At 41.0% G+C, this 26,133-nt stretch overlaps 1 protein-coding gene across 1 annotated transcript in view; it reads right to left on the bottom strand.

Annotated features, from left to right (window-relative positions):
- LOC126194871 (pancreatic triacylglycerol lipase-like) overlaps positions 1-26,133 on the bottom strand; it is a 247,020-nt gene that overhangs the window by 68,915 nt on the left and 151,972 nt on the right. The window contains exon 5 of the mRNA XM_049933215.1: positions 22,277-22,412. Within this exon, the coding sequence (XP_049789172.1) occupies positions 22,277-22,412 (136 nt within the window). The remainder of the gene's footprint in view (positions 1-22,276; positions 22,413-26,133) is intronic.

The following is a 26,133-nucleotide window of genomic DNA, read 5'->3' as shown; positions in this document are numbered from 1 at the left end:
GTAGTTCTAAGTTCTAGGGGACTTATGACCACAGCTGTTGAGTCCCATAGTGCTGAGAGCCATTTGAACCATTTTTTGAACTATTAGACAACACCGAGACTACAGAACAAGGCCAGAGAAATCTAATTTTTTATCCTGTAGTTAAAATAGTTTGAAATCAATTTAGAAAGAACTTTTTTCCAGATATTAGTTAGATTGTAGAACTGTATATTGTGTGATTTTCGTATCTGGACACTGAACTTTATACCATCTGTGAAGTAATTTGAAAGTTAAGTGTGTCTACGACAGTAAATGTGAAACTGTATTTAGTGATTAGAACTTGATATTGACAGTTATTTAATGGTATTGACTAGAGCGGCATTTAAAATGTCATTGAATCAGCAACGAGACGTGCAACAGCCTTCAGCTGTTTGCTCAGAAGCAGAGGCCACGGATAGCAATTCTGAGACTGTTGTGGCTAGTGGTAGCAATATAAATAATCCCGCTGGTTCAGAAAACATTCATACAACAGCTGATCAGACTATTGTTGACAGATTAGTTGTTATTATGCAACAGTTGTCTCTATTAGCCGATGGCCAAGCGGAGGTAAAACGAGACTTATCCGTTATACAAAATGAAATCCAAAATCAATTAGCCGAAAATCAAACAGAATTACAAAATCAGTTAAGAGCAACCTTTACCGAATTAGATCAGAGGTTAAATACCCAGATACAGGAAATAAAAGAACAGGCAGAAAGGACCGAACAGAATCTTAATGCTCAAATTGAGCAGGTCCGCCAACAATGCTAAGAAAACAATAGTAAATTAAAAGCGGAACTAACCGAATATGTATCCGTCAAAATTGACACGATACAAAAACAAGTAGAACTGTTTCCTCAAGTAATACAAGCTCAAGAGGACATACAGTGTTCCGTAGCTATGATACCAGAAATTATAGAATCCCAAGATAATCTAAAGAAGCAATTTGACGAAGTGAAGGAGAAACAGGAGACAGTGGAACATAGAATGAATGTACTTGCGGGAAAGTTTTCAGAAATGACAGAGCGGCAAAATTTTCCTTCGGAAACCATAGAAGAAACTGTGAAAGTAGCTTTACAGGCAATTTCAGAGAGTTCAGAAGAGAATTTTTTCAACAAAGGGTTAAAGGAAGTTCGAAAACAACTTGGCGAAGAATTCTCGCGTTGGAAAGAAAATATCGAAAGATCACTAAATCTCTCGCAGGAGGATTTAGAAACAGCGAGAAGTAGGAAACAACATTCTCAATCTGCGCGTGAAATTCCGTCCACGTCAAGATCCGATGTAGACAGAACTGGAACGTCACAAGTTAGATTCGATATAACGGATAGCCACAGGGAAGAGTACGAACAGGATGATTTTTGGAATCGTTGTACCGTTGAGGAAAAGATGATTAAACAGAGACAATTTCAAATCTTTAACCCTGACAAAAAGAATGTTCATCCTGTAGTCTTTATTCGAAGTTTCAGAGGTCTATTTCCACAACCTTGGACAGAATGGCAAAAGATTAGTTTTGTATCTGGATATATACAAGGATCAGGAGCATTGTGGGCATCCGAACAAACATCTTCTTGTAAATGTTACAAATAATTTGAGCAGGCTTTTCCAGCAAAATATTGGTCTGCTGGAGTACAAGAAAGACTTAGGCAGGAAGTATTATATCCTGAGCCTTTCTCATTTTCTAGAGGATCTATAAAGAGATATTTTGAGAAATACATCAATAAATCTTTGTATTGGGATGTACCGATTCCTTAGCCGGATATACTTAGACTACTCAAGTCCAGACTACCCACCAGTATAAGGACTCAGCTGTTATATATAAATGATAAGGATATAGACTCATTTATGACTACACTTGATCGTATTGATATAATTGAGGAGGGCAATAAAAGGGCAAGAGAAATGTCATATCAAAGAAGAGCAATAGAAGCGAATCCGAGCTGCAACTCGAGTGGGAATCGCAGTAATGGTAGCAGTAACAATAATCATAACCAACTACACTCTCTGAGGAGACTTAGTAATGGACAAAATGCAAACAATAATTATTACCATAATGGAAACTTTAGTAATGGTGCAGCGAGGGGCTATTTTAGGAACAGTAGGAATTTTAATCGATATAATCCAATGTATGGCAACACAGGACAGTTCTACCAACACCAGCAGAACAACAACAATAATTACACGGATCAAGCAAGACAACATAGACAGAATTCACCACAACAACCGATAATCACTGAAGTAGCTGAAGAGACAAATACCAATCGGACCAACAATCAGTCAAACTAAACATGACCGCATCGTGCCCCGGAGGAGCGGTCAGGGGATCTGTTAGGGGCGAGACAGTAAAATTACAATTGTTAAGATATAATGATGGTGAGCTGTTGACTGAAGAGTTAACAAAGGATTTAATAACGTGTCATAATGAGAGATCGAGTGTTCCGGTATTGGAAGTATTTGTTGAAATAGAGGAAGTTCCAACGAATGTGATATTGGACACCGCCGCTTCCGCCAATGTCATCTCAGGCGCTCTTTTTCGGAGAATTATTAGGAAGAAGAAGGTACCAATTTTGCCAGTACAGAACTGCAAAATCATCGGAGCTGTGGGAGCACGCTCTCCCAACGTCAAAATACAAACACAATTAGAGATGAAAATGGGAAATGTAGCAATAAAATGCACGTTCCTTGTAGTGTAGAAGTTATTAGTGGACTGTATTCTTGGTATTGGGAGTATGCAGGAGTACGATTGTCAGATTGATTTTTTGGAAGGAATAGTTAAATTTAGATTAAATGGAGAAGAGATATCACTGGATTTAAATAGAAGGGAAACGGTGCATGAGAAATATTGTCGCGGTGCCATAATTCAATTAACTGACACTACAAACGGTCGTTGGAAGGAGCTTTCAAAGGATTTGATACAACAGGAGGACTTTAACCAAACAACAATGAGAAAGCTAGTGAATCAAATCACCTTACCGGAGAACAAAGGCAGCAGCTTCATTATTTGTTAGAGGCATATGAAGAGATTTTTGATGAGAAACCAGGAATTATTAAAGGGTATATTTGTCACCTACAAGTGAAGCCACATCAGACTTACTGTTACACGCACTATCCGATCCCCTGGCGTTTATAACAATCCGTTCAAAGGGAGATAAATAGAATGTTAGAATGGAACTTGATTGAGCCATCAACTAGTCCATATTGTTCTCCGCTCTTAGTCGTCGCAAAACCTGGAGGTAACGTTAGATTAGTTCTGGATGCGAGAGAGATTAATAAAATAATAGTACCTGTAAGAACTCATCCGGAAAATATAGATGAATTAATTCAAAATTTCCAGGATGTTTCGTACTTAACTAGTGTTGATCTGAGAAGTTCGTACTGGCAGGTCCAAATGGATGAAGAATCTAGGAAATATACCGCATTTATCTATGCTGGGAGAAGTTACCAATTTAGAGTTGTCCCGTTCGGACTTAATATTAGTGCCGGAATATTTATTTCAGCGTTGGATTATGTTCTTGGACCAGAATTGCGTAGTCGTATAACTGTGTTTGTTGACAACTTATTAATACCCACGAAAACATGGGAAGAGCATTTGCATATTTTGGAAAGGATTTTTGCTGTTTTCAAGAAAACCGGAATTACAGTAAACTTACAAAAGTCTCATTTTGCTTTACCACAAATTAAGTTCTTAGAACATATGATAGATGCAAAAGGTATCCTGCCTACCGAGAAGAAGATAAGTGCAATTCGAAATTTTCCATCACCACGGAATAAAAGACAGCTGAAGGGATTTATAGGTATGGCATCGTTCTTCCGTCGTTTCATAAAGACTCAAGCCATGAATTCTGAGGCATTAAACCGGCTTCTACAGAAGGATGTGCCATGGCAATGGACTGAAGAATGAGAACTAGCTTTTCGAGACATTAAAGACCAACTCGTTAACGCATCCTTATTATATCACCCTGATATGAACTGTGAGTTCTGTCTGTCCACAGATTCATCGGATGTTGGATTAGGTGCTTGTCTCTTCCAAATAAGGAAAATAAAAGGGGTACCAACATTCTGTCCGATAGCATTTGCTAGTCGAGTGTTATCGCCCTGTGAAAGAGCCTATACGACCACATAACTTGAAGCACTTGCGGTTATCTGGGCATTCAAGAAGTTTAACTATTATTTATATGGTTCGAAAACGATTGTGTATTGTGACCATCAATCACTAACCTTTTTGCAAACATGTAAATTATTACATCCTAGACTGTCACGTTGGACAATGACACTACAACAGTACCAATTTAAAATTATTCATGTGTCTGGCAAAGAAAATATTATTGCGGATGCATTGTCAAGATCCCCAGAAGGTTTAACGCCGGAAATAGAATCAGTAAATACTTCGGATTTTCCAGTATTACTGTTGCAGGACAATATCTACAAGACTTATTATGTACATCTTTGTAGAGATATGGGAAATTTACAACGAAAAGACCCTCGATGGAAGAAGATAATTCAGCTAAAGGAACAACAAAATTCAAGGGCTAGTTTAGATCATTATAAATTATTAAATGGAGTATTATTCTTCAGATGTGGGAAGGACAACAATCTACGGTGGTGTGTATGTATCCCGAAGGAATATGAGGAAAAATTAATTTGGTTTACCCACTTATCATGGGGACATTTTGGTGTAATTAAATGTGCTAATAAAATAGGAGCATACTGTTATTTTCCGAATATTCAGAGAAAAGTGCACCAAACAATACAAAACTGTTTACTCTGTCAAAAGGCAAAACCGGATAATAGAGGTAGTATGCATGTTCTGCATTCAATTATTCCACGAGAGCCAAGGGCGTTAATTTCGTGTGATATCTGCGGCCCTCTCCCACGATCAAGAGGAGGAGTCAAATTCATTGTTGGATTCTTTGACGTGTTTACAAAATATGTAAAACTATATCCATTAAAGTGTGCTACTGCCAGAGCTGTTGTAGTGAGATTGGTGTGTGACTATCTTCCGCATGTAGGTTTACCGAAATTCATAATTACAGATAATGCCAGAATTTTTACTGGATTTAAATGGAAGCAAACATTAACACAACTTGCTATTCGACAAATTTTGACATCATCTTACCATCCACAAGGTAGTCCAATGGAACGAGTTTTCCGAGAATTAAACCGATTTATGCGTACATACTGTCACAGTAAACAAACATCATGGGCTGATTATTTGTCAGAATTTGAACAAATATTTAATAATATGACACATACCTCAACTAACTTTACTCCAACAGAGCTTATGTTTAGTCAGATTGAAAAGAACTTCTGGATAAACCATCTGCCAAAGTATGAAGACCAGAATTTAAAATGGGAGGAAAAGATTCGACTCGCACTTCTCAATTTAACTAAAAAGGCAATACAACGGAAATTGACATATGATAAACGGATTCACCGGATTCAGACGTTTCATCTTGGAGAAAAGGTTTTATTGAGGCGACACATCCATTCCTCGAAACTGATGAAGAACATAAAGAAATGGAATCTCATTTATACCAGACCATATGTTATTGTAAATATACCAAATCCTGGATCATACTTGTTGGCATATCCCGAATCGAAAAGAATAAAGGGATTATTCCCGCATAATGATATTAAGAAATTTTTTGAAGGATCGTAGATCTGTGATACCAAATATGGAGAAGAATTTAGAGTGGAATTTGACTATGAGTCGAATGTGTATATAAATATCAAGAAGTTTATGTTGTCTAGAGGTTAAGAGACAGTGAGATTACTCCTATGGTAGATTAAGAGACAGTGAGATTACTCCTGTGATAGGTTAAGCGACAGTGAGATTACTCCTGTGATAGTTAAGCACAAAATTTTAAGATAGGTAGAAGAATTTGTTAATTACTAGGGTTTGTAAGTGTGGACTATGAGCAGAAGCCATAGTGATATACAATGAAAGTGCATATACATTTCCTCAAGACACGGCACTTATGTGAGAATTGCGTGTGAAACTTTAACAGTGCGGGATATGTAGGTAAATACGCTTTGTGTGTGATGTATGCTGTTCGCGCGAGAAAACAAATGAACTGTGAAATGGAGCAACAGTCGATAATGTCACTGCTGCAAACAATTGAAGAAACTCTGGTTGCGCGAGAGAAAATTATTACAATTTTTTGATTTTTCATTATGCCTTCTCTACCAGGAGAATTAATTTAAGAATTTTAATTGACATTTTAAGAATAGCAGTTTGTGTGTTTCATATTATGGACATAATTGTTGAAATATATTTCCATAAATGTTCATGAGATGATGAAGAAGATTCTGCGATTGGATGATTTGTTAAATAAACATACGTCATCATTAATGATATTTATTTACAAGTGGATCTATAAATCAATTAATTATAAGAATAATGAAAGTTTTTCAAATTATTCCTTTTGTGGAGTCAGTGTCATATGCCTATGTTTAAAAATTTTTCATCAGGTGTAAACTTAAATTTTATCCATAATTTCGTAATTGAAAGCAAACCTCGGACAGATTCAATGCTCTACTTCCACCTGCACTATAACAAAACGAAGAAAAAAAAATTGAGAGGAATACATTCGATTTAAATGTCCACACTCTATTGGGCAATGTTTTGGACAATCAGCAATTGTAATGCAAAACAACTGTGGTATTGAGGACTACAAAAAAAATTCGCGATTGTCAGGACTGATGGATGTTCCAGACTAGTACAGATGGAAGAATATAAGAATCCACTGCGATTTCGAGTTCAACGATGAAATATGGACTTCGTTGCCTTAATCCACTCTCTTCCAGGGATTTATTCAGTCACAACCTTTTCTTATTCCACTTTAAACCTGTTTCATGTTCACGTCCCTGACCATCTGTTCCTGAGATCATCTTCCTGTTTCTACGGCACGTTACCAGCTTCTATCCTGTACCATAAGCCATCGCCTGTCCTCCGTGCCGCCTCCACCAAACGCTGTACGTCGCCTACCCGGTGTCCGTACCCAGTGTTCCTGGTCCATCGACTTCACAACGAGATCGCCGGCTACATCGTCGAAAGAAGAATTATGAAAATTTTTTTTGAGCAATATTGTAATTTTTTTTTTTTGGCCATGAGGCACTTTTCCTTCGATCTAATCTATGGAGCTTCTATATATTTCAAAATTACTGGATTTAGGCTTTCCTATCTTCTTTAATACCTGAGCTGGGGTCTGTTCTTCCGGGTTTTCCAGGGTTTCCCTGTGAAGCCCAGTTCCCAAATGGATAGGCCTTTTTCGTAATTACACCAATCTACATCTTCCCTGGTTATGTACTCGGGATGCGGGTATGCCCCGGTACATGTAAAAGCTACAGCTTAGGTATTCTCGTAACTTATTGTCTTAACATATTACCCATAATCTCTATAGTAAAATTATACTAATTCAAAATATTCCTCTTTTCAATAAACAACACAACAAATTTTTTCTCTTAGCTCGCAAAGTGTATTATCGTTAACTTTGCTCGCTGCGAGGGGCAATTGTAATATCTCTTTATATTCGATGAATTATTCTGGTACAATTCTACCCTTGAATGACGTTTACAAATTTTCTATCTTCATACTCGCAGAATCCATGCGAAAAGTAGTTCATACAATAGCTATGCCATGAGCGCATAAGTATTCTTTGTAGTACTCTCTCTGGTGGTTGTTAAAAAAAAAAAAGAAAGGGGGATTCCGGGATTGTCTTCGTGCCGATTAGCCTGAGCTTGGTTTGGAAGAACTGTAATCTGATTATTGAGATTTATCACAGAAGATAACTGATACGAACTGTACGATTAAAAGGGAAATATATATAGATTGCTCCTTCAAATAAAAGGTGTGTATTTGAAATTTGAGAATTAATGATATTTATCCATTTATTGCGTAGTTGTTAATCAGAAGGGAACTTCCGAAAGACTGGATACGAACCTGCATTTAATAACCCAAGAGCTCCATTACTTCTTCGGAAGGTTAAACTTCATCAAAGCCAAATATCCGCTTGATATGAGGTTTCCCGACTGATTATACAACGCTCCCAAAATTACGAGGCATTTTATTTGTACAGATTAGCAGACTGCCGCAAAGCACGAGCCTGCAGAGAAGAAGAATCATCGCCTGATTTCATTTTAACAAGTAAAATTTCAGAATCATTTTGAGCGACTGAGCTATGACTGTGTTTCCTATCATGAATGATTGATTGCTCGAACGAATTGAGAGCTACATAATTCCGTAGATAGGAGGAAAAATTACAGGGTGTATGATTTAAATGCAAGATATTAATCCTTATTCATCATTTTCAGATAGCAATAACGTGTAAAAGAAATAAATTAAACAAACCACAGTGGATTACTATGAAATGGGAATTTGACCTTCGGAATGAACGAAAGAAAATGTAACACCTTGTGATGAAGAGTAAATGGATCAGAATTAACATGAATATACTATACACATCGTATGATAGCAGTCTTAACTTTTTTCTTTCTTTCAGAATACGAGGCGATTGATGCAGGCTGTCAGACAGAACAACACATCTTAGTTTTAGTGATGAAATATGCTAGAAATAAGAAACTCTACACTATGAATAGTTGTATGAAGTAAATGGTAATATGAATAATGAATAATGTAGTGTCTTTTTTGCAGATGATAATAAATGATGATGAATAGTTATATGAAGAATATGCTAATATGAATAATGAAGTTTTTCTTTGCAGATGAGAATAATGATGGAGTTTATATATTTACTGTTAGTTAAGAAATGCCATGTAGTTATTTAAGTATTTGTTGCAGTTCGCTTTGACAGTATGTCTTATATCGCATGGTATAATGACTGAATGTTTTGGAAAGGACAGCTAGAGTACATACATATTGAGTACACGTTTCATTACATGTTAATTCGAAGTTCAGTACTTTTCAGCATAATATGCGGTTCTTCTTTCAGCTGAATAGTCCATTTTGTATTTTTTCCAGGAGAAGCTATTCATGAAATTAATGTGCTATAAGCAGTTAGTTATTAAACCTGTTCTAGTACTTGCATTGTTTTTTACCCATTTGTGTGTGTCATTCATGAATGTGATCACATATACTCTACATGTTTCATAACCTTGCTACAGCTGACTCATGACGAATGACGTTACTAATCCTTATTTGCAGCAATAAGTCAAAAGCAAATATTTTCATGCCCCAGCAATTAATTATCGATACCAACGCAATGCATTGCTTGCACAAAAAAATGTGTTGCCAGTCCCAAATAATGCTACTAGTTTAATAGATATTTATAGTACTAAATATAATGCAGATTTGTCAGATGTATTGAATCCATTATATCTATGTACACTCCTGGAAATTGAAATAAGAACACCGTGAATTCATTGTCCCAGGAAGGGGAAACTTTATTGACACATTCCTGGGGTCAGATACATCACATGATCACACTGACAGAACCACAGGCACATAGACACAGGCAACAGAGCATGCACAATGTCGGCACTAGTACAGTGTATATCCACCTTTCGCAGCAATGCAGGCTGCTATTCTCCCATGGAGACGATCGTAGAGATGCTGGATGTAGTCCTGTGGAACGGCTTGCCATGCCATTTCCACCTGGCGCCTCAGTTGGACCAGCGTTCGTGTTGGACGTGCAGACCGCGTGAGACGACGCTTCATCCAGTCCCAAACATGCTCAATGGGGGACAGATCCGGAGATCTTGCTGGCCAGGGTAGTTGACTTACACCTTCTAGAGCACGTTGGGTGGCACGGGATACATGCGGACGTGCATTGTCCTGTTGGAACAGCAAGTTCCCTTGCCGGTCTAGGAATGGTAGAACGATGGGTTCGATGACGGTTTGGATGTACAGTGCACTATTCAGTGTCCCCTCGACGATCACCAGTCGTGTACGGCCAGTGTAGGAGATCGCTCCCCACACCATGATGCCGGGTGTTGGCCCTGTGTGCCTCGGTCGTATGCAGTCCTGATTGTGGCGCTCACCTGCACGGCGCCAAACACGCATACGACCATCATTGGCACCGAGGCAGAAGCGACTCTCATCGCTGAAGACGACACGTCTCCATTCGTCCCTCCATTCACGCCTGTCGAGACACCACTGGAGGCGGGCTGCACGATGTTGGGGCGTGAGCGGAAGACGGCCTAACGGTGTGCGGAACCGTAGCCCAGCTTCATGGAGACGGTTGCGAATGGTCCTCGCCGATACCCCAGAAGCAACAGTGTCCCTAATTTGCTGGGAAGTGGCGGTGCGGTCCCCTACGGCACTGCGTAGGATCCTACGGTCTTGGCGTGCATCCGTGCGTCGCTGCGGTCCGGTCCCAGGTCGACGGGCACGTGCACCTTCCGCCGACCACTGGCGACAACATCGATGTACTGTGGAGACCTCACGCCCCACGTGTTGAGCAATTCGGCGGTACGTCCACCCGGCCTCCCGCATGCCCACTATACGCCCTCGCTTAAAGTCCGTCAACTGCACATACGGTTCACGTCCACGCTGTCGCGGCATGCTACCAGTGTTAAAGACTGCGATGGAGCTCCGTATGCCACGGCAAACTGGCTGACACTGACGGCGGCGGTGCACAAATGCTGCGCAGCTAGCGCCATTCGACGGCCAACACCGCGGTTCCTGGTGTGTCCGCTGTGCCGTGCGTGTGATCATTGCTTGTACAGCCCTCTCGCAGTGTCCGGAGCAAGTATGGTGGGTCTGACACACCGGTGTCAATGTGTTCTTTTTTCCATTTCCAGGAGTGTATTATTGGACCGCAGACCTTGAGTAATAGTTGCAGTGTGTTGCATTTTGGATGTGTCCTATGTCATTTGAATGATGAGTTCTGAGTAATACTGAATGATGTTTTGTAATTATGCATAAATGCTATGCCAATAATTTCTGTAAATAATATTTTTGTTATACTCTATAAATGCTATGCCAATAATTAACTCTCATTTTTAATGATGACTTCTGAATAATACCGAATAATGTTTTATAAAAGTATATGAATACTTTGTAACTGGCCATTGAATGCCACTGTTTTTTTTTATGTTTTTAAATTTGTCTTATATCACTTACATGGTATCATATATGAATACCAGTAGCTTAATGCTACACTCATTAACTCCTGTTTTGAATGACTTCTGAATAATGCATAAAAATGGTTTGCAACTGGCCAATGAGTGCCAATGATTACCATAACTAGATGAATTATGTAAATGGTATGCCATTAATTAACTCTTGTTTGAATGATCACTTCTGAATAATGCATAAAAATGGTTTGTAACTGGCCAATGAGTGCCAATGATTACTATAACTAGATGAATTATGTTAATGCTATGCCATTAATTAACTCTTGCTTTGAATGATGACTTCTGAACAACGCATAAATATGGTTTGTAACTGGCCAATGAGTGCCAATATTAAGTGTAATCAGATGACTTATGAATAATGTTCTGTAATACTTCATACATACTACAGAAATGTTTAGTAACTAGGCAATGAGTGCCAACAATTACTCAAATCGGTTGATAGACTAGTGTAATTCTCTATGATGACTAGCATAAGACATAATGCCCTTCACCTTCTGACCTAATTACCAGAAAGTACTGCAATATCCGTTTGTCCTGTCTATCCTCATGATCATGGAGCACTATATTTGGTTTTTGCACTAATTCTACGTTGGTGAAAAAGTATCAATTCTGCAGGAGTGTGGTGTTGACACATCATGCTGTCCACCACCTTGAACAATGGAGATGTTATCATGGTCCCACTGTTTGGTGTACGTAATATAGTACCAAAATGATAATACTTCAGGGAAGAGAACTTCAGATTGTCTCACTTGGTGTTGTGCTTCTGTAGAAAGATATGGACTTTCAGTGCAGCTACGTGCAACCTACTGTGCTACAACCATGATGCAATCCTTCCCTTTCCTTTCCTAGTTCTTATAAAATGCACTTTGTGTCATTTATTAACATGTTTTGTACTCATTGCGTATCCTAGTTCTTGTAAAGTGGTAAAAAAATGTAAAAAATATATACAGTGCGTGTGCACTTTATGTCATTTATTAATATGTTTTGTACTCATTGCGTAACCTAGTTCTTGTAAAATGGTAAAAATATATACAGTGCGTGTGCACTTTATGTCATTTGTTAATGTGTTTTGTACTCATTGCGTATACATTTTGTCATTGCTTGATATGTTCTGTACTCAGTGCATGTGCACTCTATTTCATTTCATGTTCTGCACTTATATATATATATATATATATATGTATATACTCTGTGACTGTAAACTTAGTTAATTAAGTAGATTTTAGAAAAATTTGTTGCTCATGGCAAGTCCAATTGACTCACCATCGCTGCCAAATTTTGCCCCCCCCCCCCCCCCCCCCCCCAGTGGAGGGTTATGTAAGAGGTCTCAACAGATGTAATTTCGATGTAATGCTCATGCGCTGCCTGCGATATGCAAAATCTCTGACCAGAGAGCAGTGTTGACTGCAGTAGGAACTGTGTAGCTGTAGCAGTAAGTTGTTGCTAGTCTGGAGTCTGCTCTGGTCTGGTCTGGTGTATCGTGTTGGGTGGCCCGGTCGCGGTGCAGCGATGTTGGAGCCTGAGTATTAATGTATAAGGTAAAAAGCAGCCTCGTGCATATGTAGTAATGTTATCTCAAGTCCCATGTAAATGTTTTAAAAATCTCGTAATAATAATCTTTCTCATAAAAAGTGACTTAACAACCATTCATTTCAATTTAAAGAATTTACTAATTTCTCCCATCCATGATCATCCCGGTTATTGCAATAGAAAAATCAGTTGCTTCTTTTCATAAATGACAGATAGGTCGGCCTGCATTGCACAGAGCTGTGCCGGAAAAATTTATTGTAAGAGCAGATATATCCGGCGACTTCATTGAGGTAAGAATTTTTCCTTTTTTATTCAGAATGATCTTTCAGGGCCATGACGCAGCACTGCCGTCGTCCAAAATTTACCAGGTTAAATTCACAGTGAATTATTGAAAAGTCATAAGTGAGCGACAATTTAATTGAGAGGTTAGTTACATTGTTTTATTACCAGGTTACTGAATTCATTTTTTATTGGGACGTTACACTGAATGTGAATAACATAATTATAATTTTATTGTTGAGAGGTTTAGGAACTTTTCTGTTTTGAGCTTACACTAAACGTGAATATTATTTATGTTAATATTTTCTGTTTTGAGGTTACGCTAAATGTGAATGAATTTTGAGCTTAGATTAAATCAGAAAGAATTTTGTGTGGAGGTTAATGTGAAAAGAATTTTGTAGGGAGGTTATAAATGGGAACGAATTTTGTGGGGAGATTAAATGTAAATGAATTTTGTGGGGAGGTTACACTGTAAAAGAATTTTGTTTTGAGGTTACACTAAATTAGAATCATATTCATATTATTTAAATATATTTTGTGGGGAGGTTACACTGAATGACGATATTTATTTATATTAATGATTATAAATAGTTGTGGGGAGGTTACAACATCACTGAATGCAGTATATCTTCAAGTTTTATTCTCACCTAACGCTGTTAGTTCCCGATGTTCCCGATACCTGGCAAGCGCGAAAGAGTTATTCAAACAGATTACATGGAGTCTTACACTGAAGCGCCAAGGAAACTGGTATAGGAATGTGGATTCAGATGCAGAGATATGTAAAAGGGTAGAATAAGGTGCCGGGGTCGGAAACGCCTATACAAGACAAGTGTCTGGGGCAGTTGGCAGATCGGTTACTGCTGCTACAATGATAGGTTATCAAGATTTAAGTGAGTTTGAACGTGGTGTTACAAACGGTGCACGAGCGATAGGACACAGCATCTCCGAGGTAGCGCAGAAAGTGAGGATTTTCCCAGTCGACCATTTCACGAGTGTACTGTGAATGTCAGGTAGCCGGTAAAATATCAAATTTCCGACATCGCTGCGGCCGGACAAAGATTCTGCAAGAACGGGACTAACGACAATTGAAGACAATCGTTCAACGTGACAGAAGTGCAACCCTTCGGTAAATTGCTGTAGATTTCATTGCTGGGCCATCAACATGTGTCAGCGTGCGAACCATTCAACTAAACATCATCGATACGGGCTTTCGGAGCTGAAGGCTCACTCGTGCACCCTTGATGACTGCACGACACAAAGCTTTACGCCTCGTCTGGGCCCGTCAACACCGACATTGAACTGTTGAGGACCAACATGTTGCCTGGTCGGACGAGTCTCGTTTCAAATTGTATCGAGCGGATGGAGGTGTACAGATATGGAGACAATCCATCAATCCATGGGCCCTGCATGTCAGCAGGGGCTGTTCAAGTTGGTCGAGGCTCTGTAATAGTGTGGAGCGTGCGCAGTTGGAATGATATGGGAGCCCTGATATGACAGGTGACACGTACGTTAGCATCCTATCTGATCACCTGCATCCATTCACATCCGTTGTGCATTCTATTCTGAGTTTAAACACTTCTGCTGGCCACCAAACTCCCCAGACATGAACATTATTGAGCATATCTGGGATGCCTTGCAACGTGCTGTTCAGAAGAGATCACCACCCTCTCGTACTCTTGCGGATTTATGGACAGCCCTGCAGGATTCATGGTGTCAGTTCCCTCCAGCACTACTTCAGACATTAGTCGAGTCCATGCCACGTCGTGTCAAGGCACTTCGGCGTGCTCGAGGGGGCCCTACGCGTTATTAGGCAGGTGTACCAGTTTCTTTGGCTCTTCAGCATGTAACAATGCAGAGCGTGCGCAGTGTTGTTGATGGTTTCATGAATCCAGATCTGCTGCTAAAGTTCACAGACAATTCAGGACCACTTCAAGAGAGACTGTTATTATTTGGCACAACCGTTTCACCAAAACTGACTGTGTATCACTTAGGATGCCAGGTCAGAGTCGGCCAGATGTCTCTGACGCAGCAATTGAACAAGTTCGGCAGTCTTTCAATCAGAGCCCGCGCAAATCAACGAGACCTGCCAGCTTAGAATTGAATATGCCTAGTGTTACAGTCTAATATGTATCATGAACGTCACTAATTCAAACCCTACAAACTGCAACTGTTGCAAACTTTAAGAGAAAGTGACAAAGAGAAACAAGCTGAGTTTTGTGTACAAATGTTTAACAAAATTCAGCGCGAAGATGATTTTCTTAATAAAACTGTGTTCAGTGAAGAAGCAACCTTCCATGCCTTCGGTAAAGTGAATGGGCATAGTGTTCGGATATGCGGTGAGCACAAACTACATCATATAATCGAACATGTACGGGACACACCTAAGGTAAATTTTCCTTGCGCTGTAAGCTGTAATGAAATTTACGATCATTTCTTTTTTTTCGAGTCAACTGTAACTGGCATATTGCACCTGGACCTGCTTGAGCATTATCTAACGCCTCAGTTGCAAAAGGATATGGGCACAGCATGTATTTACTTGCAACATGGCACGCCAACACATTATCATCGTTAAGTTGTCGCGTATATGCGAAGGAATGTGCCGAGCTGAACTGGACGTTGTGGATCAGTATCCTGGCGGCCCTGTTCATCTTATTTAAGCACAGTGGACTTCAGTGTATGGTGGTACCTTAAAGATAGTGTTTGTTCCTTAGCTTCCGGAAAACGCCGACGAGCAGCGAAAACGGATTACACAAGAAGTTGTCATCATACATCAAGACTTGCTTCATAGAATCTGGCACGGAACTGATTACAGATGGGACATTTATCATGTTACAAAGGCCGACCGGAGTGGCCGTGCGGTTCTAGGCGCTACAGTCTGGAACCGCAGGACCGCTACGGTCGTAGGTTCGAATCCTGCCTCGGGCATGGATGTGTGTGATGTCCTTAGGTTAGATAGGTTTAAGTAGTTCTAAGTTCTAGAGGACTGATGACCTCAGAAGTTGAGTCCCATAGTGCTCAGAGCCATTTGAACCATTTTTGTTACAAAAGGTAGCCACATGGAACATAAAACCTGAAGATATACTGCATTCAGTGGCGTATCAAACATTTCTATAAGTTGTTTACCCTTTTCACAGTTAAAGGTTACCTTTGTATAACTAATTCATAAAAATCCTGTATAGGCCACAATAGTAGTAAACAGATATTTAGGACGCAACGAAGTTTCGACATGCCGACACCTGCTCCAGTACCCTAAAATCAACGCAATCTTCGGATGAGTCCGAGAAGTCAACCTAACAAAACGGTGAGTATAAAAGCTCCAGAATGAGGTTTTCACTCTGCAGCGGAGTGTGCGCCGATGTGAAACTTCCTGGCAGGTTAAAACTGTGTGCCGGACCGAGACTCTAACTAGGGACCTTTGCCTTTGGTGGGAAAGTGCTCTACCATCTGAGCTACCCAAGCACGACTCACTACCCGTCCTCAAAGCTTTACTTCCGCCAGTACCTCCTCTCCTACCTTCCAGACTTCACAGAAACTCTCCTGCGAAGTGTCTAAGGTAGGAGACGAGGTACTGGCGGAAGTAAAGCTATGAGGATGGGTCGTGAATCACGCTTGGATTGCTAAGCCGGCACGGTAGCTCAGTGTGTTCGGTCAGAGGGTTAGCTGCCCTCTGTAGTAAAAAACTGAGTTAATGGATGAACGAAGAAGCTGAACAAGCGTCATGGGACATACGCCCCGAAAAAATTAGAACGAACAATAACGAACAAAATGAGATAAAAAAATGATGGTAGAGCACTCGTCCGCGAAAGGCAAAGGTCCCGAGTTTGAGTCTCGGTCCGGCACACAGTTTTAATCTGCCAGAAAGTTTCAGTATGAAAGCTATTTGCAATAGTGGTGCTTCATAGAGAACTGGATGGAGCGTTGTTTAGGAGTGAATAGGAAAGGAGGGAAAGTGTGGATTATGTTAATAATTTTTTATTCACGAACAAGCTTTTAAATTACATATACTGTGGATCTAAGTTGTAACGAATGGTGACTATGGTGAAAACCGTTGCAGTGGTTAATAAAGAACAAAAACGTAGCGATATATTTAGTGAAGGACACTTGAACATTTGAATTAATACAGAACAGAATTCCGAGTTTGTTAATACCGCGAATTGTGGAACTGAAGGTAGCAGCACTTGCAATTTAGATTCAACAACGCACAGTTCGACCCCAGCAGTTAGTCAGAAAACAGTAACGAACATTCTAAGCAATCATTTAATGCTACTGATTATGCTAGAAGTTAAAGACTCTCGTAAAGAAATTAAAAACTCTCGTCAAGAAATCTAAGACACTCGACAGGAAATTAAAAGGGAAATGCAGGGGGGTTGTAATAAATTATGAAATATAATTGTTAGTCTGTGAACGGAGCACAGTAACACATTTAATCAAAAGAATGATTAACTCTGAAATGACTTTCATATCAAACGTGAGGGGGTCAAAACTGAAATGTAAGATTTTAAGACAGACTAACGAACACTGTGAATAAATGAAAATGTTCTTTAACGAGGCTCATGTTAAAATTCGTGTCCACAATGGCGAAATTGCGCGCGCAAGAAGTGCTTGCCGCAGCAACAAAGAGACGATTATGAAATTAGTGGGCGGGCTTCAGACGCAGTGCAGTAAGTTGGGCAGCAATGTACACGAAACTACGCAGGAAAGTCTTGGAATGCAAGGAAGGACCGAAGGAAGTGAGTAAAGACTTTGTACGGGAAGCGATTAATGCAGCGTTACGATAATCGGTCAGAACTTAGTTGACGTGCCCAAGTAATTGTAGACATTTGGATGAATGCCCTAAATTTCAAAGAATATGTTCCCAAACATGGTATCTACCCCTAGCTTTCATAAAGCAGTTCAAACATCCATTTCCGAAACATTAAACCGAACAAACTAAAAAAGATACGTGCTTCATCCACATGAAAGGATGCACATATCTGGGGTATTAGCGATCCGACAATTGTTTCATGTACAAAGAAATGGAAACAGCGTTCATAAATAAAAAATTTTTTCGAGAAAAACGGTGTGACATAAAATAAAAAATTCTTATACACCCGACATGGCAAGCCATCACGGTACTATGCGAGAGTATACACAGAAAACTGATTTGACAATGCATATCTCAGCGAACCGGTTAAAAAGAAAGAATTAGTATCAGTTTTAACACAGAAGTTACCACTCGTATGTAAAGAGTTAGGACTCAGCCCGTATTTGAATACGGAAGAAGTGTGTTTAGTGGTCGTTCGTACTGAAGCCCTGGTAGCAGAATGAGAACAACGAGAGAGAAATAAAGACGATCACCAAAATCGCTATACTTGCCCACCACGAGGAGAATTTCAGGATTATGGACGACCAAGTAGATTACGTCGATGAGACGACAGCAGGCAACTAAGGGACGAATATGACCCATAGAACGGATTTAATCCAAATCATTAATCTAATCGGTCGGCGTATGCAGGAGACAGGGCGCCGAATCTATCGCCGAAACTCGCTAGTTGCCGCGATCGTAATCCGCGAGAGTGACGGTAAACTAAATAAAGTTTCGGCAACGGCCCGCTGCTACACTGATGTTATGGAAAACGTGTCAGGTGTTACAATGTGCCCGCATCTCGTGGTCATGCGGTAGCGTTCTCGCTTCCTGTTCCCGGGTTCGATTCCCGGCGGGGTCAGGGATTTTCTCTGCCTCGTGATGGCTGGGTGTTGTGTGCTGTCCTTAGGTTAGTTAGGTTTAATTAGTTCTAAGTTCTAGGCGACTGATGACCTCAGCAGTTGAGTCGCATAGTGCTCAGAGCCATTTTTTTGTTACAATGTAAGCCATTAAATGCGAACGTATCACAGATGTGAAGGAAGAGCTACACAGAGAGAAAGAAGGGAATGATAAAGAAATCTTAATGTTTTTTTTAGAAGTGGAAATAAGCGGAATAATTATGAATGCCTTAGTGGATTCAGCGGGTAAGATGAGTTCTGTCTCGTAAAATTTAGTTTCATAACTGAAACAGCTAATAAATGCTTCGCCTTCGCAGCATTTGCTGATGATGGCGTACGTATTGCCAGTGCTGAAGGCAATCGTAGCAAACGCTTCAAACGTCCGGCACTACTAAAGCTCAAAAGCCAGGAAGATGAGTACAGGCAGACCGTACTGATTTTGGCGCCGGCCGCGGTGGTCTAGCGGTTCTAGGCGCTCAGTCCGGAGCCGCGCGACTGCTACGGTCGCAGGTTCGAATCCTGCCTCGGGCATGGATGTGTGTGATGTCCTTAGGTTAGTTAGGTTTAAGTAGTTCTAAGTTCTAGGGGACTGATGACCATAGATGTTAAGTCCCATAGTGCTCAGAGCCATTTGAACCATTTTTTTTTTTTATTTTGGCTTTCTTAATATTGATCGAATGCTCGGTATTGACTGGTTAACTGAAATGAAATGTAAGATAGATTTTGAAGAAAGCTGTCTTCGTGTGAAGTTAAATAATGGAGAGAAGTGAAGGGATTTGTTAGTGAAGATAACATGTAACCTCTCCCCACGGCTTGGACGACCTCTTCACGCCCTACTCGGCGGGAGGAGGTCGTTTTGGCCCGGTTACGGATTGGACACTGCCGGTTCAGCCACCGCCATCTGCTGACGGCTGCGCCGGCGCCGTTCTGCCCATGTGGGCAATTGCTGACGCTGCGCCACATTTTAACGTCCTGTCCAAATTTTAATACACTGCGCATTGATCTTGGCCTGCCATGTAGTCTGGATGAAATTTTAGCGGATGACCCAGGAGCAGCTGCTCGCGTTCTTCGTTTTATCCACTTGACAAACCTGTCTAAAGACATTTGATTATGCTGTTTTCTTTAAGTCCCTTGCCTGTTAATGTGCCTTATATAGTGTTGTCCTTTTTAGTTGCTGTTTTAACATTGTGCCTCGCAGTGCATTCATAATTTAGTCTGGGCGCTAATGACCACTGTAGTTGTGCGCCCTAAAACCACAAAAAAAACCATGAGCTCTGCGTGTGCCAGCATGAGGTTAATACGTTTTCGACAAGAAGAGGGAACTACAAATTTAAATAACTGTCTCCCAGCGCGATGTATGAACCTTCATCTGTAATGGTGCGAAAAAAAGGCCAGAGCCCATAAGTTCATATGACATGTAAAGCGGGTTAATGCTGTTCCATTGGCACCAAATTTAATCATAAATCTAGCCAATACCGCCGTGGACGTGTCACACGAGGGGGGAGGGGGGGGGGGGGGAATCGTCACAGTACCTCTTACCCAACTTTCGCCCCTTCATATCGCGGTTCTGCGATGGAGGTCAGAACCGCGACGCCCAAAGTAGAAATCAAGCAGTTTTCTTAAGAGCAGTGGCCGAGGAAACCACACACCGCCGCTCAGAATCGACAGGAAAAGGCCTCAGCGAGTGGCGTAAAGGGCGTCAATGAAATCATCCTTTTGTGTTGATTCCCATACATTTCTCGGTCGAAAAACCAGTTTGCAGTGTGAGACGCCACAGGAATACGTTCTTGGCAAGTTGATAGTGCTGACATCGCCCATCGCCTGACGCTTCAACCCTTCTCTAAAGACATCGTGGATTAGCAGCCCCACTGAATGCGATCTCACTCCTCCTTGCTCTGGTGTACAAGGTAGGACCACCATTCGACGAAATTTGAACATGATCCGAAACAGCAACAAAGGGTCTTGTGCTTTTTCAGTGCTCCTATTTCTTGCCCTCCTATGATGTGATAACAGAGGGTTGCGACATTAGTACGTGCGTGAATGAAATGGCAAAAATTGGGTCCCTCTAAGACCCCTGTTCCGCAGTAACCTCGGTGGCAGCCGCTCTCATTTATTGAGAATTTCAAAACACACCTTTACGGAGAAAACTTTCGAAATACTGCTACACGTCTGCAGGTAGGCAACATTCAATACAACTCCAGTGCCAGTTGCCTTTCTGATAGCGCTTAGCACTACTTTGGAAGTTTTTTTCTGTAACGGTACAGTTTTATATTTCTTTATAGATGTGTGGGGGAAGGGGAGGGGGAGGGAGGGAGTGTCACTGAGGTTATTACCGAAGTGGGGGCCTCTGGGATCCTTTTCCCTTCTATTCATGCATGCTTCATTGTTGTACACTCCTCTGTGATCACACCACAGCTGCCAATGGGACATCTTTGGCTCACTTTACATGTCACATGAACTTTGACCTATGACCTTTCCTTCGCGTGTGTCGACACCCTGTTTGTAGAAGTGTCACTGAGCCCGAGGGTTATGTCACCGGGTACAATGCTTTTGCACCATTACACGTGTAAGTAGACTGTTTAGGTTTTTATGTTGGTAACGCCACATAGCGCTGTGTATGAAAATCACTGACTGTGCTGTGTCCAATCTGTGGCTGATTTGCGTTGTTGGGATATTTGCTATTGTAGTGTTGGGCAGTTGGATGTGAACAGCGCGTAGCGTTGCGCAGTTGGAGGAGAGCTGCCAGCAGTGGTGGATGTGGGGAGAGAGATGGCAGAGTTTTGAGAGCGGACGATCTGGACATGTGTCCGTCAGAAAAAGGAAATTTGTGAGACTGGATGTCATGAACTGATACATATATTATGACTTTTGAACATTATTAAGGTAAATACATTTTTTGTTCTCCATCAAAATCTTTCATTTGCTAACTATGCCTATCAGTAGTTAGTGCCTTCAGTTGTTAGAATCTTTTATTTAGCTGGCAGCATTGGCTCACACTGTATTGCAGTAGTTCGAGTAACGAAGATTTTTGTGAGGTAAGTGATTCATGAAAGGTGTAGGTTATTGTTAGTCAGGGCCATTCTTTTGTAGGGATTATTGAAAGTCAGATTGCGTTGCGCTAGTCAGTTTACTGTTGATCAGAATAATTAAAGAGAGAAATGTCTGAGTACGTTCAGTTTTGCTCAGCTGTTTGAAAATCAAATAACGTAAGAGGTTTACCAGCACTGTCATTCTTAATTTTTCTAAGGGGTGTTACACATGTTGCGGTCATGTTTGAGCCAAATTTCAAACTGATGCATCGCAGTGGGAGACAACTTCAATGTTTCGAAAAGGTGATCCTGTAATTCTGTTGTGCAGTGTATTTTCAAAAACACCTTGTTTGATCAAAGAATCCACCTGCAAAATTAAAGCCAAGGATCACCAACCATTTCGCAGTAATTCTCATCCACTAGCCTTGATAAAGAGAGATACTGGGCAAGGGGGTAAAACAATAATAAAGGTAAAATTATTCTATTGCTAACTTAGTAACTACCCGTCCACCATAGACAAAATTCACATTTCGGTCCGTGGACACACAGTGAAGACACTCGCGCCCAAGAGACGGCCCACTAACCTGTGATCCTGCGGACCCTGGAGCCCGTGGCGTCCTGCAGGTGGTTGCTGGCGAAGGCGGAGATGTGCGCCCCCAGGCTGTGGCCCACCAGGTGCACGTCCAGGGGGGCGCCGCCGTCGCCGCCGCTGTGGCTACGCTGCAAGCGCACGAGGCTGGGTTAGACCTGGGAGGGTGCGGCTGCGTCCCAAACCCAAGCAACTGCTGCACCTCCGTAAACGACGACCACTCTCAAAGAAGGTTGTACACACATCAAAAAAAGTTTTGCATCACCCCGGTTCCCAGAACTCCTGAAGATAGATGTTGTCTGTGGATATTGTACCACAGACACAGTCCCTTCGACTGTTCAGAGATGTCACTAAACCCGCAAAAGATGTAAACAATCACGCATGAGTAGCGCCTATTACACGGAGAGGGTCCGACAGCCGATCAGTTCCAGTCATTCCACCAGGGAGAAGGTACACGGCTCGTGTTGTCTGTAGTTCAACCATGCCTAGACGGTCGATCGCGTCCGCGTTGTTACTTTGTGCCAGGAAGGGAAGCGTCCAGGCCTCTCGGAGTGAACCAAAGCGATGTTGATCGGACATGGAGGAGATACAGAGAGACATGGAACTGTCGATGACACTCCTCGCTCAGGCCGCCCAAGGATTGCTACTGCAGTGGATGCCCGCTGCCTGCGGATTATAGCTCGGAGGAACCCCGACAGCAAAGCCACCATGTTGAATAATGCTTTTCGAGCATACAGGACGTCGTGCGCAATAGGCTGCATGATGCGCAACTTCACTCCCGACATCCAAGGCGAGATCCATCTTTGCAACCACGACACCATGTAGCGCCGTACAGATGGGCCCAACAACATGCCGAATGGACCGCTCAGGATTGGCATCACGTTCTCTCCACCGACGAGTGTAGCATATGACTTCAACCAGACAATCGTCGGAGACGTGTTTGGAGGCAACCTGGTCAGGCTGAACGCCTTAGACACACTATTCAGCGAGTGTAGCAAGGTGGAGTTTCCCTGCTGTGTTGGGGTGGCACTATGTGGGGCCGACGTACGCCGATGGTGGTCATGGAGGCGCCGTAATGGCTGTACGATACGTGAACGCCGTCCTCCGACTGATAGTGTAACCATATCGACAGTATATTGGCGAGGCATTCGTCTTCATGGATGACAATTCACACCCTCATCGTGCACATCTTGTGGATGACTTCCTTCAGGATAACGATATCGCACGACTAGAGTGGCCAGCATGTTCTCCAGACATGAACCCTATCGAACATGCCTGGGATAGCTTAAAAAGGGCTGTTTATGGACGATGTGACCCACCAACCACTCTGACCGATCTATGCCGAAAAGCTGTTGAGGAATGGGACAATCAGGATGAACAGTGACTTTATGAACTTGTGGATAATATGCCACGACGAATACAGGCATACATCAATGCATGAGGACGTGCTACTGGGTATTAGAGGTACTGATGTGTACAGCACGCTGTACCACCACCTCTGAAGGTCTCGCTGTATGGTGGTACAACATGCAATGTGTGGTTTTCATGAGCAATAAAAAGGGCGGAAATAATGTTTATGTTGATCTCTATTCCAATTTTCTATACAGGTTCCGGAACTCTCGGAAACGAGGTGATGCAAAACTTTTTTTGATGTGTGTATATCACATTTTGGTGGCTCACTGTAATGAAGTGGTACAGCACATGAGACATGCTAGAATACCAACGGATGTCTCTTTTTCTGTTTACAAGTTGACCTATTTGTAATTTGAAAGTTGGCCATCCTGGAAGAACGTTTATAGCAATGAAAATAGCGGACGTGTCTGATGTAAGTTTCATTGCAAAGTATATTGTATCCTTAAAGAAAAGCATAGAAAGGGAAACAGATCGATCAAATTGAAAGCCGAGTGTCAAGAAAAGTAAGAGCAATGGTGTAGAATTTTATGTTTCTGCGACTGGTGAAGATGTGCCTGAAAAAACTACATCGAAATTGGTACATGTAAGAAAGTTGTATATCATTATAATGAAAAAAAAAAACTGGGAAATGATACTTTTGTCTAACTACCTTGTTTTTGACAGGATATTTTAGAACAGTAGGAGCTAAATTTATTGTTTTAGGGCACAGCTTTATGCCTAGGGGCCCCACTGTTGCATTAACTGGGAAAAAAGAAGAGTAATGAATGTCATGATTACCTTTGAATGGAAGTATGCAATAGCGGAAGCTTGTTTAAGTACAGCTTCCATTACAAAGGAAATGAGCCAGAATGATTTTACTGCTGTCAATGTTCTTGAAATACTTATGAAGTCTGACCCAAACTTGAATACTACTAGTTATATGACTGATTATAAATACAGATGATCCAAATGCTATGCAGCTGCGTCTTAATCAGAATGTCACAGAACATTCGGTATGTCGCTCCTTGCTATAAAACAAAAGAGAAAATCAACCTCAGGTTGACATCCCTGTACCTGTGCAATCTATATGTTGCAAGTGTCAGTCCTGGCCGGAACAATGTTATGTGTAATTGTGAGGGCGTTATGTAGGAGATAAGTGAATTGGATTAAGGAAAATGGTTGGTGTCCCTATGTTGGGGCAGCCATTGTTGTACAAGTGGGCGGGAAGTACGAGGGTAATCCCAAAAGGAAGGTCTCCTTTTTTTTATGAGTACATAGACCTGTTTATTTCTACAATGGTTTACATCAGTTTACAGCTAGAACATTTAGCTATTTTTCCACATAATAACCATTTCTGTCGATGCATTTTTGTAGACGCTGTGGCAGTTTCTGTATGCCCATGTCATACCAGCTCGCCGCCATGCTGTTCAAAAAGTTATGAACCTCTTTCTTCACCTCTCGTGGCCACCGTCGGCACTACGCGGCATGAAAAATCATTATCCTATTTAATGTTCTGCACGTTTGCGCCATTTACAATATTGATACATCAATATTAAATCTTAACAATCATTTAATGTTACCTGCTTTCTTCCTACCCACCCTGTATAAAGAATATTTTATTAGCTTACCCTCGGAACAGTTCAGTTTATTTTTCCGCCATTTAATTTTTTCTTTGTCATTGTTTCTTTTACTATATAGAACTAGCTTTTTCTGGTTTGGAGGTGAATTAAATACACAGTATTATTTCAGTATGTCAGATAATATGTTCTGTTTATTCTTTCTACTATTTTCGACATTGTAAAAGAAAATTATTTTTTAAATTAACACAGTTATTTGATAATGTACTTTTATAATATATGCAACGTTCTTACACGAAAGGCTACGTAAAAATTAAGATAACTTTCTAAATATTATAAAATATGCTAAATAAATGTTGCTGGTCTATGATACATTCTGTATCACTTGCTCATAAATAATGAAACATGTAAAAAAATAATACCAAAGGGAAACAACAATAATTTTTATGCAGTTGTGATATACAACCTTCTTTGAGGGAGGTCTTCAGATCATCGGAACGCCATCCACGATATAAATCTCACTGGGAAGAACATGCAAAAGGAAGCCGTATATACAGAATCAACTTTCTATAATTTTTTGATCTCGCACCCGGAACAGCAACATTTTTTCTTCCGATATGTTAGCTATGAGCCTTACAGCCATCTTCATGTTGAGCAGATGACTGACTTCCGAGTGACCATAAGTGCCTGTTGGTACGCTAAAATGCGAAAATATAAACTATCCCGAGAAAGACTACTTACAAAGTTTCAAGAACAGGCTTTAAATGATGACTCTAGGAATATACTACAACTCCTTACACATCGCTATCGTAAGGATTGTGAGGACAAGATTAGACTATTACGACACATACGGAGGCATTTAAACAATCATTTTTCCCGCGCT

Source organism: Schistocerca nitens, chromosome 7 (genome assembly GCF_023898315.1).
Source record: "Schistocerca nitens isolate TAMUIC-IGC-003100 chromosome 7, iqSchNite1.1, whole genome shotgun sequence".
Taxonomy (NCBI): domain Eukaryota; kingdom Metazoa; phylum Arthropoda; class Insecta; order Orthoptera; family Acrididae; genus Schistocerca; species Schistocerca nitens.
Note: the sequence above shows the minus strand (reverse complement) of the source record. Positions and strands in the feature narration are given on the sequence as shown.